Source organism: Haliotis cracherodii, unplaced genomic scaffold (genome assembly GCF_022045235.1).
Source record: "Haliotis cracherodii isolate W230 unplaced genomic scaffold, xgHalCrac1.p SCAF_18, whole genome shotgun sequence".
Taxonomy (NCBI): domain Eukaryota; kingdom Metazoa; phylum Mollusca; class Gastropoda; order Lepetellida; family Haliotidae; genus Haliotis; species Haliotis cracherodii.
In genome coordinates this window covers 4,660,605-4,672,333 of record NW_027266273.1, presented here as the reverse complement: position 1 = coordinate 4,672,333, position 11,729 = coordinate 4,660,605, and the positions used below count along the sequence as shown (strand labels likewise).

The 11,729-nt window shown below is 38.4% G+C and overlaps 1 protein-coding gene across 1 annotated transcript in view; it reads right to left on the bottom strand.

The window, feature by feature from the left end:
- LOC139466013 (titin-like) overlaps positions 1–11,729 on the bottom strand; it is a 347,974-nt gene that overhangs the window by 144,445 nt on the left and 191,800 nt on the right. The window contains exons 128-141 of the mRNA XM_071248028.1: positions 11,139–11,408; positions 10,522–10,791; positions 9,725–9,991; positions 6,778–7,044; positions 5,921–6,187; positions 5,091–5,357; positions 4,509–4,775; positions 3,837–4,103; positions 3,257–3,523; positions 2,585–2,851; positions 2,005–2,271; positions 1,327–1,593; positions 744–1,010; positions 82–348 (exon numbers count right to left, since the gene is read on the bottom strand). Of these exons, the coding sequence (XP_071104129.1) occupies positions 82–348; positions 744–1,010; positions 1,327–1,593; positions 2,005–2,271; positions 2,585–2,851; positions 3,257–3,523; positions 3,837–4,103; positions 4,509–4,775; positions 5,091–5,357; positions 5,921–6,187; positions 6,778–7,044; positions 9,725–9,991; positions 10,522–10,791; positions 11,139–11,408 (3,744 nt within the window). The remainder of the gene's footprint in view (positions 1–81; positions 349–743; positions 1,011–1,326; positions 1,594–2,004; positions 2,272–2,584; positions 2,852–3,256; positions 3,524–3,836; positions 4,104–4,508; positions 4,776–5,090; positions 5,358–5,920; positions 6,188–6,777; positions 7,045–9,724; positions 9,992–10,521; positions 10,792–11,138; positions 11,409–11,729) is intronic.

Below are 11,729 nucleotides of genomic sequence, written 5' to 3'. Positions count from 1 at the left end.
ACAAGCAGACACATATTTGAAAAACAGGAAGGAAACAGAAAATTGGACAAAAGGACAAATGTTGCACTTTGCTGTGCTCACCATCAACAAAGACATTGGCTGAGCTCTTGACATTGCCAAAGGCAACCTTGTAGGAGCCTTCATCTTCAAGGTCAGCGCTCTCAATCACCAAACGGTGAAGGGCACCATCTGATATCAGGCGGATGCGTTTACTGGTGGACACATCCTTGTTTTCAAAGGTCCAGACTGGAGTCTGTCCTGGTTTGTTGATCTTGACCTCCAGGAAGATCTCCTGTTTCTCTGTGACGGTGATGTCAGCCAGAGGTTGGACAAACTTGATGGGAAGGACTGGAGAAAGGGAGATGTTAGGAATGAAGATTAGAGGTAGAGGAAAAAATCTACTTTACTGCTTGCAGTCAGTGACAATTCTGAATTAAATAACAGATATTTTACCAAAGATTAGAAAAAAATGAAGGATGATAATTTCAAAATCCATTGATGCACGTTTTGGTGCAAGGTCTATTGCAATATTCCTTATACAAGCAGATTTTAAATATATCCTTTTACATCTTAAAAACATAAAAAGATGGTTACATTTTATTCGCAGACAGAGAAATGACTACAGTTATTAGTATTGTTAGATTTCTTTAGCTAATCTATATCTTGGACAAAAGGTAATAGGAATTTGAGGAAAGATTTCCAATTTATATTGAATATAGTCAGGTGTTCTTTCTTGTAAGCACCTTTGACAGTGAGTGTGGCCTCGCTCTGTTTGTCTTCCACTTTAATGCTGTATTTTCCACCATCCTCCTCAGCAACGTTATCAAGGATCAAGGTGTGAACGGAGTTGATGGTTTCTATGCGATACCCATCTTTCTCACTCACAGCCTTACCATCCTTGAACCAGCGGGATTTGACATTCGGCTTGGACACCTCACATGTGAACTTGACTGTCTGGTCTTCATCAATGGTCTGATCCTCCAGGGGTTTCACAATCTCAAGTGGTTCCTCTACAAAGGGTAGGTTATCAGAGATCAATTGTGGAAATATGGTCCAGCTGCAGATGTTTTCCTTTGGTTTGATTTTTGTTGAAACTTTTCTAAATGTACTACTTTATGACAAAACACATTGGTAACATTGATTTGGAAACATAACATATAGCATTTGGGGGGCATACTATGTAAGTGCTGGATTGAAGTGAACATGGTGAATGGCATATTTAACAACAACACTGACATGAACAGTCTCCTCAATACAAAGCAGAGAAAACAAACTGCATATAGAAACATAGGAATTTCACAATTTGTTGCACTTTGCTGTGCTCACCATCAACAAAGACATTGGCTGAGCTTTCCACATCACCAAAGGCGACCTTGTAGGAGCCTTCATCTTCAAGGTCAGCGCTCTCAATCACCAAACGGTGAAGGGCACCATCTGACGTCAGGCGGATGCGTTTACTGGTGGACACATCCTTGTTTTCAAAGGTCCAGACTGGAGTCTGTCCTGGTTTGTTGATCTTGACCTCCAGGAAGATCTCCTGTTTCTCTGTGACGGTGATGTCAGCCAGAGGTTGGACAAACTTGATGGGAAGGACTGGAGAAAGGGGAGATGTTAGGAATGAAGATTAGAGGTACGGGAAAAATGTGTAATTCACTGTTTGCAGTCAAAACAATTTTTCAATAAAGGATTATAGTTTTAGTTTTGAATAAAATAACAGATATTTTACCACACAACCCCACCAATCCAAATTTTGAAAATCCATTGATGCATGTTTTCTTGTACAAAGGTTGAAAAGAATTTTTCCACAGAAATGTAAACGTATTTCTCTTTACATCAGAAACTAAATAGAGATGATTACATTGTAGACTTAAGCTGATTTACAGCTACAGTTATTAGTATGGTTAGATCTTCATAAGGAAATCTATATCTTGTGCAAAAGGTGAAAGGAAATTGAGGACGGATAGATTTCCAATTTATATTTCAGGTGTTCTTTTTTGTAAGCACCTTTGACAGTGAGTGTGGCCTCGCTCTGTTTGTCTTCCACTTTGATGCTGTATTTTCCACCATCCTCCTCGGCAACGTTATCAAGGATCAAGGTGTGAACGGAGTTGATGGTTTCTATGCGATATCCATCTTTCTCACTCACAGCCTTACCATCCTTGTACCAGCGGGATTTGACATTTGGCTTGGACACCTCACATGTGAACTTGACTGTCTGGTCTTCATCAATGGTCTGATCCTCCAGGGGTTTCACAATTTCAAGTGGTTCCTCTACAAAGGGTAGGTTATCAGAGGTCAAATGTGAAAACATGGTCCAGCTTCAGTTGTTTTCCTTTGGTTTGAATTTTTCATGAAACTTTTCTAAATGTACTACTTTATTACAAAACACTTGGGAAAACGTTGACTTGGAACATAACATATAGTATTTGGGGGGCATACTATGTACGTGCTGGATTGAAGTGAACATGGTGAATGGCATATTTAACAACACTGACATGAACAGTCTGCTTAATACAAAGCAGTGAAAACAAACTGCATACAGAAACATGGGATTTCATAATTTGTTGCACTTTGCTGTGCTCACCATCAACAAAGACATTGGCTGAGCTTTCCACATCACCAAAGGCGACCTTGTAGGAGCCTTCATCTTCAAGGTCAGAGCTCTCAATCACCAAACGGTGAAGGGCACCATCTGACGTCAGGCGGATGCGTTTACTGGTGGACACATCCTTGTTTTCAAAGGTCCAGACTGGAGTCTGTCCTGGTTTGTTGATCTTGACCTCCAGGAAGATCTCCTGTTTCTCTGTGACGGTGATGTCAGCCAGAGGTTGGACAAACTTGATGGGAAGGACTGGAGAAAGGGGAGATGTTAGGAATGAAGATTAGAGGTACGGGAAAAATGTGTAATTCACTGTTTGCAGTCAAAACAATTTTTCAATAAAGGATTATAGTTTTGAATAAAATAACAAATATTTTACCACACAACCCCACCAATCCAAATTTTGAAAATCCATTGATGCATGTTTTCTTGTACAAAGGTTGAAAAGAATTTTTCCACAGAAATGTAAACGTATTTCTCTTTACATCAGAAACTAAATAGAGATGATTACATTGTAGACTAAGGCTGATTTACAGCTACAGTTATTAGTATGGTTAGATCTTCATAAGGAAATCTATATCTTGTGCAGAAGGTGAAAGGAAATTGAGGACGGATAGATTTCCAATTTATATTTCAGGTGTTCTTTTTTGTAAGCACCTTTGACAGTGAGTGTGGCCTCGCTCTGTTTGTCTTCCACTTTGATGCTGTATTTTCCACCATCCTCCTCGGCAACGTTATCAAGGATCAAGGTGTGAACGGAGTTGATGGTTTCTATGCGATACCCATCTTTCTCACTCACAGCCTTACCATCCTTGTACCAGCGGGATTTGACATTTGGCTTGGACACCTCACATGTGAACTTGACTGTCTGGTCTTCATCAATGGTCTGATCCTCCAGGGGTTTCACAATCTCAAGTGGTTCCTCTACAAAGGGTAGGTTATGAGAGGTCAAATGTGAAAATATGGTCCAGCTTCAGTTGTTTTCCTTTGGTTTGAATTTTTCATGAAACTTTTCTAAATGTACTACTTATTACAAAACACTTGGGAAAACGGTGATTTGGAACGTAACATATAGCATTTGGGGGGCATACTATGTACGTGCTGGATTGAAGTGAACATGGTGAATGGCATATTTAACAACACTGACATGAACAGTCTGCTCAATACAAAGCAGAGAAAACAAACTGCATATAGAAACATAGGAATTTCATAATTTGTTGCACTTTGCTGTGCTCACCATCAACAAAGACATTGGCTGAGCTTTCCACATCACCAAAGGCGACCTTGTAGGAGCCTTCATCTTCAAGGTCAGCGCTCTCAATCACCAAACGGTGAAGGGCACCATCTGACGTCAGGCGGATGCGTTTACTGGTGGACACATCCTTGTTTTCAAAGGTCCAGACTGGAGTCTGTCCTGGTTTGTTGATCTTGACCTCCAGGAAGATCTCCTGTTTCTCTGTGACGGTGATGTCAGCCAGAGGTTGGACAAACTTGATGGGAAGGACTGGAGAAAGGGGAGATGTTAGGAATGAAGATTAGAGGTACGGGAAAAATGTGTAATTCACTGTTTGCAGTCAAAACAATTTTTCAATAAAGGATTATAGTTTTGAATAAAATAACAGATATTTTACCACACAACCCCACCAATCCAAATTTTGAAAATCCATTGATGCATGTTTTCTTGTACAAAGGTTGAAAAGAATTTTTCCACAGAAATGTAAACGTATTTCTCTTTACATCAGAAACCAAATAAAGATGATTACATTGTAGACTAAGGCTGATTTATAGCTACAGTTATTAGTATGGTTAGATCTTCATAAGGAAATCTATATCTTGTGCAGAAGGTGAAAGGAAATTGAGGAAGGATAGATTTCCAATTTATATTTCAGGTGTTCTTTTTTGTAAGCACCTTTGACAGTGAGTGTGGCCTCGCTCTGTTTGTCTTCCACTTTGATGCTGTATTTTCCACCATCCTCCTCAGCAACGTTATCAAGGATCAAGGTGTGAACGGAGTTGATGGTTTCTATGCGATATCCATCTTTCTCACTCACAGCCTTACCATCCTTGAACCAGCGGGATTTGACATTTGGCTTGGACACCTCACATGTGAACTTGACTGTCTGGTCTTCATCAATGGTCTGATCCTCCAGGGGTTTCACAATTTCAAGTGGTTCCTCTACAAAGGGCAGGTTATCAGAGGTCAATTGTGGAAATATGGTCCAGCTGCAGATGTTTTCCTTTGGTTTGAATTTTTTATAAAACTTTTCTAAATGTACTACTTTATAACAAAACACATGGGTAACACTGATTTGGAACGTAACATATAGCATTTGGGGGGCATACTATGTAAGTGCTGGATTGAAGTTAACATGGTGAATGACATATTTAACAACAACACTGACATGAACAGTCTGCTTAATACAAAGCAGTGAAAACAAACTGCATATAGAAACATGGGATTTCATAATTTGTTGCACTTTGCTGTGCTCACCATCAACAAAGACATTGGCTGAGCTTTCCACATCACCAAAGGCGACCTTGTAGGAGCCTTCATCTTCAAGGTCAGCGCTCTCAATCACCAAACGGTGAAGGGCACCATCTGACGTCAAGCGGATGCGTTTACTGGTGGACACATCCTTGTTTTCAAAGGTCCAGACTGGAGTCTGTCCTGGTTTGTTGATCTTGACCTCCAGGAAGATCTCCTGTTTCTCTGTGACGGTGATGTCAGCCAGAGGTTGGACAAACTTGATTGGGATGGCTAGCAAGTTGAGGGCAATATAAAGCATTAGTCGGGCCATAGGTTTATACAAATGATATTTGAAACCGTATCAACCCAAAACATACAAATGATGTACATCATCATGTTCAAAATGTGCTGAAAAAGAGGCTGAAAATAACCTCTTACAACAGACATGATTAAAATCTGCTGACATATAAATATAAATTGAACATAAACGTTAGTGATGTTATAAATATATGGTTATTAATATATAAAAGTGTTAGAAAAATATCACCATGCACACTGAGATTGTATTAGTCCCCATACAACATAAACAGTTAAAAGTATCAAAATGGAAGAAAGAAATATATTGTTCCAAATTCTGTTCCTACAAGTGACTTGACCAATGTTGATCAAACAAAAGCATGAATTAATTGTAAAATCACCAAGATAACAAAACTTTGTGGAAATCCATGAGAAAGGATAAAAACATGGTTGAACCAAATTGTCATCTTGGCGTCATGTCTCATCTGTAGTGTAACCTTTCTCTCTGGAATTCTTATTCATAGACAAAGTGGTAAATACAAAATAGATGTACTCACCATCGACGATGACGCTGGCAGTGGATGTAGCATCATCAAATGTAACTGTGTACACGTTCTCATCGTCCAAGTCAGCCTCCTTGATGATCAGTTTGTGAACATTGCCTTCTGACAGGAGCTGGATTCTCCCACTGGCAGAGACTTTAGAGCCATCGACCTTCCAAGTTGGCTTCAGACCAGGCTTGTTGATCTCACACTCCAGGTATATATCCTGTTTTTCTGTGACAGTAATATCTGCCAGGGGGCGGACAAACTTCACAGGTTCGGCTGTAAATATGGAAACTTGATATAACACATTTCTCAACACACTACTCAATTATAAGTCAATATTATGAAAATTAGACGTCGAGTGAGTGAGTGAGTGAGTATGGTTTTACGCCGCTTTTAGCAATATTCCAGCAATATCACGGTGGGGGACACCAGAAATGGGCTTCACATATTGTACCCATGTGGGGAATCGAACCTGGGTCTTCGGCGTGATGAGTGAACACTTTAACCACTAGGCTACCCCACCGCCCCAACAGATGTAGAAAAATGTACATAAAATGTATGCATTACACAGTAAAAAAATGACATTCCATATCACAAAACACAAAGCTGATGAATGCAAGCCAAAGTTTATCATCTTGAATCTAGCAATAATGAAAATGATGCCCTTATATGGACATGCTTATGTAGGTATATCTATATATCTATATGACCTACTACGTCTATTATCTATCATGAAAATGTAAAAAAAGCAGGACATGATGTACAGATGACATTTTTTGGGTTAGTGTTTTTTTCCAAATTTATGTTAATAGAACCATTAAACCATCAACATATTAATAACAAACGCAATTGAAGCATCAATTTACCTTTCACAGTGAGCGTAGCAGAGCTTCTTTTATCTTGTGCAACTATCATAATTTTAGCAGTATGCTCAGGTAAGGCGTCATCGAGAGATAGTGTGTGAACGCAGCCATCGGAAACAATTACAAAGCCGTCCTCTGCCATAACCTCTTGGCCATCCCTCAACCATCTGACCTTGACATTGGGTTTGTTAAGTTCGCAAACAAATTGGATGTTCTCATGTTCCATGACGTTGATGTCGGTTAGTGGTTTAACTATCAGGACTGGAGTTTCTATATGGAACAACAGGATTACTGTCAGATCTTATGTTTTGAAGAAATTCAAGTGATAAAAAAACAGTGTTCTTTAGTCAGGGATTTATCTAGGGTTCTGAACTAACTGCCCCTGGAGAGCAATTTAAACAAAAAATATTCTTTTTTGTTTCAAAGTTGTTCATATTTTCTTAAAATCAGAGGTATTTTAACACTGTATTTTGAGATAGCAGTCAATGCAATAATAAGTAGCATTAAAACCTCTTGATCTTTTCTGGTCCTGTTATTAGTGAAATACAGGTAACTCTCCAAGCCATAAAATTAGTTACTAATTATCAATTGTATTTCCAATTTATGAATTTTTAATGATATTTGTTGCAGACTTGGGTCTGACTCTCGGCCTCTAAGATGGTCTAGATAAATCCCTGTTCTCGATTCTCACAAAAATTGATGGCACAGAAAAAGTTGAAAATGTGGACTTAAAATGAGCATTTTTTGCACTGGAGCTATGCAAGATTAAAAAGGATAAACGTGTCAAACGACTGACACATGACAATTCTGTGTACGTATGGTGCAATATTCCTGTTCAAATACCCGGTAATCATTTTTGTCCATGATGGTTTTTTAAAATATATTTTGTTATGTTTTCAATGAAAAGACTTTATACTATAAAGCATATGCATAAGTTTTGTTGACTGGATTCAAAACATTTTCTGCATACTGGATATCTGCTATACATTCCTTATATCATGTAATGGCTTTTCTCAAAGGCGTATGATTAAGGAGGTGATTTCAAAGATAGAGGTAGGTAGTCAAACTACAGCCTTGGATGGACAATACCTCATAATATATAGTATGGTACAGACTGTCTATTTTTGTACTGGTCAAGAATTTTCTGAGGTACCTACTTCATGATAATTTGTTGTGTGGATAATACCATAGGAATACTGCACCAAACTGTACATCTATATCTTATAAAACATTAATACCTTTCCTTAAAAAAGGGGAGGTTTAGTGCCAGGAAATGTTTATTTTGTAACAATGATCTATAACTATATATTCAAACGGCATTTCATGTAATTGATACGTGTCATATCAAGCTGTATCGATAATATGTTCTATAAATAGTAATATTTCAGTAACATTTTTGGGGAGTACCGGTATATAATTACAAGGGCTTTATATTCTTTAAAAATAAGTTTGAAAGAAAATTTTTGAAATAGGATGCAGGGTAGTGTAAGAAATAAATAACATAAACAAGCGGGGAAAGTAATGTTGTACTGTCTGTGAACAAAAGGGGAATCTGTGGAGGTGTGAGGATGTCATGAGATTACAGAAGATACCAGAAGCAGGCACAAGGAATATTTGCTTAAATTCATGCAATGAAAAAATAATTTAACAAATTACTTCAATAATGATTATCATAAATAATAACATGTTATAATATGGAAAAAACAGATCAGTAATAACAAAAGAAATTAAAGTCTACAGTGTAAATAACAAAACAGGATATATTAGTTGATATAAACTCATAATAGTCATATACTACAAATGTGCTGTTGGGTAGAATCTAATTTTTATTTTTAATGTGGAACGGGATTGCTTCTTTAAGCCAATATAAAATGGAGTGGAAGTGCTTCTTTAAGCTAATATAAAATGGACTGGGAGTGCTTCTTTAAGCTAATATAAAATGGAGTGGAAGTGCTTCTTTAAGCTAAAATAAAATGGAGTGGATGTGCTTCTTTTAGCTACTGGACTCAAAGACTTTGTTGCAAATAGTGAAAAAGATTTATATTTCCTTCTGAGAGTGTGCAATGGCAATCATCAAATGCTTATCACACAATGATAAAACTTAATTAGTAACACATTTGTCTCCTTAAACAAATCTTATCATTAACAATATGAATGATCACAGATGGTATCAGTTGCAAAGAAAGTAGTATCCTCACTATTCTTTTCATGTTGAATGGAGAGCAGGACCTTATTGTCAGTATTACAAATCTGTTCAGAGACAAATGCATCACTAAGCAACCCATTTGATTTCCATTCATTATAATATCTTTGTCTAAAAGAAAAAATATTGAAAGTTGTGAGAATACTTTTGCAAATTTCTGACAAAACATTCTTTGACTCCATGGATATTTGTCAAAAACACCATGAATTGAAGTGATAACTTCAAAACACAATTCCCGCAACATCTTAAAAACATCATTGCCTGAGAAGCAATTATTTTATATTTTCTTCACAAAGAATGAAAATCAAGTAGGATATTCACCAGTGAGACAGCCTTCGAGCACATGGTCACTTTTACACAGAACATACAAAGGTCATAAAAAATGATCTGGTTGCAAAAATGTAAAATTCAAATGTCAAGAGTACAAAATAATGAATTTCGACACCATAAGTGTAAAAGTATAAATGTCATAATATTTTAAATATTTTAACATTGGTTGTCTATGGTTAAAGAACACTTGAAAAAGTTCCCTCAGCATAAACTCATAACCTTGAGATATTCACATTCAGACTCCAGTAACTATATTTTTTAAGTCATCTAAAACCTATTCTTTATAATCCGGAAAAACAGAAACAATCAGATGTTATTTTGAATCTGAACATTCTAACAACCAAACCAGTTTGCATGACCTATACTATAGATATGGATATACACGATGCAGCAGCACCCAATCCTGCCAACTCCTACCTTCCACCAACAGCATGGCCTTGCTGCTCTTGCCATCCACTTTGATGGTGTAGTCAGCCTCGTCATCAACGACGCCAGCCTCTATCTCCAGGCGATGGATGGCACCATCACAGGTGATCTTGATGCCTTCTCTGGGAGCGAATGGTTCGTAGTCCTTCAGCCATACAGCTGGCACATCAGGCTTGGAGAGTTCGCACTCAAACACGACACTCTCGCCTTCCATGATGGTTGCATCCTTGAGTGGTCGCAGAATTTCTACTGGCAGTGCTGCAACAAAGTATGGACAAAATTCTAAAACAAATTCTCCATAATTGCAGAATTCACAAAATCAAGAATAGTTTCTGCCATCAATTCCCCCAAAATTGAGGACTTGAGAAGCCTCAACTTCTAAATGCATCTCTGTGATTGATGTGTCAATAAAAGCATCAAAACCTTTTCAATAATCACAATCTAAAGGCAGAGTCTATTGTATGATTCCCATACCGTACATCATAACCATGTGTCTATAAATCACTAGCACATAGTGATGAAATCAGGTGTTGGTGAATAGGTGAGCATATCCTGCCCCACTGGGGGCACCCATTACAAACACATGCAAAGGCAAGTCAAGTGTTCACCTGAACTAACACAGGAAGATATGGTTAAAATAGGAAATAAAATCAACAATATTTTGGTCACTGATGCATCAAATTTACATTTCTACACTGAAGGACATGGTTGCCATACAACTTGTTTGGACTAAGAGAGATATGGATACAAAACAACAACAACAACAACAACAACAACAATAATAATACCTTCAACAGTGAGTGTAGCACTTGTCCAGTTGTCTCCACACACACACTTGATCTCGCCAGCATCCTTCAGGGTGACGTCATGGATGATGAGCTGTTGTGTGTAGATGTCGGTGGAGATCTCGTATTGGTCACTGTCAGGGGACAGTTCCTCTCCGTTGATGAACCACTTGACAGCCACGTTGGCTTTGGTCATGCCGCACTCAAACACAACTGTTTCCTTCTCCTCGCACTCCTGGTCCTTGAGAGGCTTGCAGAAGTCTGGTGGGATGGCTGAATACAACATATTGCACAGTTATTCATCAATCCCAAGAGTGAGTGAGTGAAAGTTGTTTCAGCTGCACATATTAATGCTGCATTTGAACAAAACTAAAGTCTGTACCCTCTGAGAGAATATAATAATTGGAAAACAAAAACAGATTCCGCATCATTATTTATAAACCAGAAAGACATGCTCATATCAAGAAAGCGCTAATCAAAATCCTAACAGGTCATTCAGTCATCAGCTCAGGGAGAGACACCATGAGAAAATCAAGCTCTATGGAATATCATTTGACATGCATTAGCCTCGGTCCATATTTGAGGTCTGTATGAAGTAGGTTGTCTAATGTTTCCCTTACAATATATGGTGAGGTTGCAGGATGACTCTTTGTTGTCAGGCAGGACAATGGTGTATTCTGCCTCATCCTCAGGGATGGTCTCCATGATGCGGAGCATGTGGCGGTACCGGTCACACACGATCTTGATGCGCTCGCTCGGCTCCAGGGGTTTGCGGTTCTTCATCCAGCGTACTGGGACGCCGATCTTGCTCAGCTGACACACAAGTTCCACATCTTCTGTTTCCTTGGCTTCAGCATCCTGGAGTCGGGCCACAAAGTCGGCAGCCATTTCTGAAACAGCAAAGGATAAATACGAGATATTAATTGACAGGTCAAGATATCACACAAGCTAGTTAAATGTGTTCAGATGGCAGAGTAAACAGAGCTTGATATTGCTTTCTTGGGGACTCAATAAACTGGCTTATGGTGTCCATAAGGAAATGTCACCATCATCTTATGTCCACCAGAGAAATACTGACCACTGTGCTACTCCAATGGTAGACATACTAGAACCACCACAGGAATATAACCAATATCTTCAGCCAATGAGTAAACCCATTAACAACTGTGCTTCTTCACTGGCTAACATCCTGTACCAAACGCTCTTTTTGT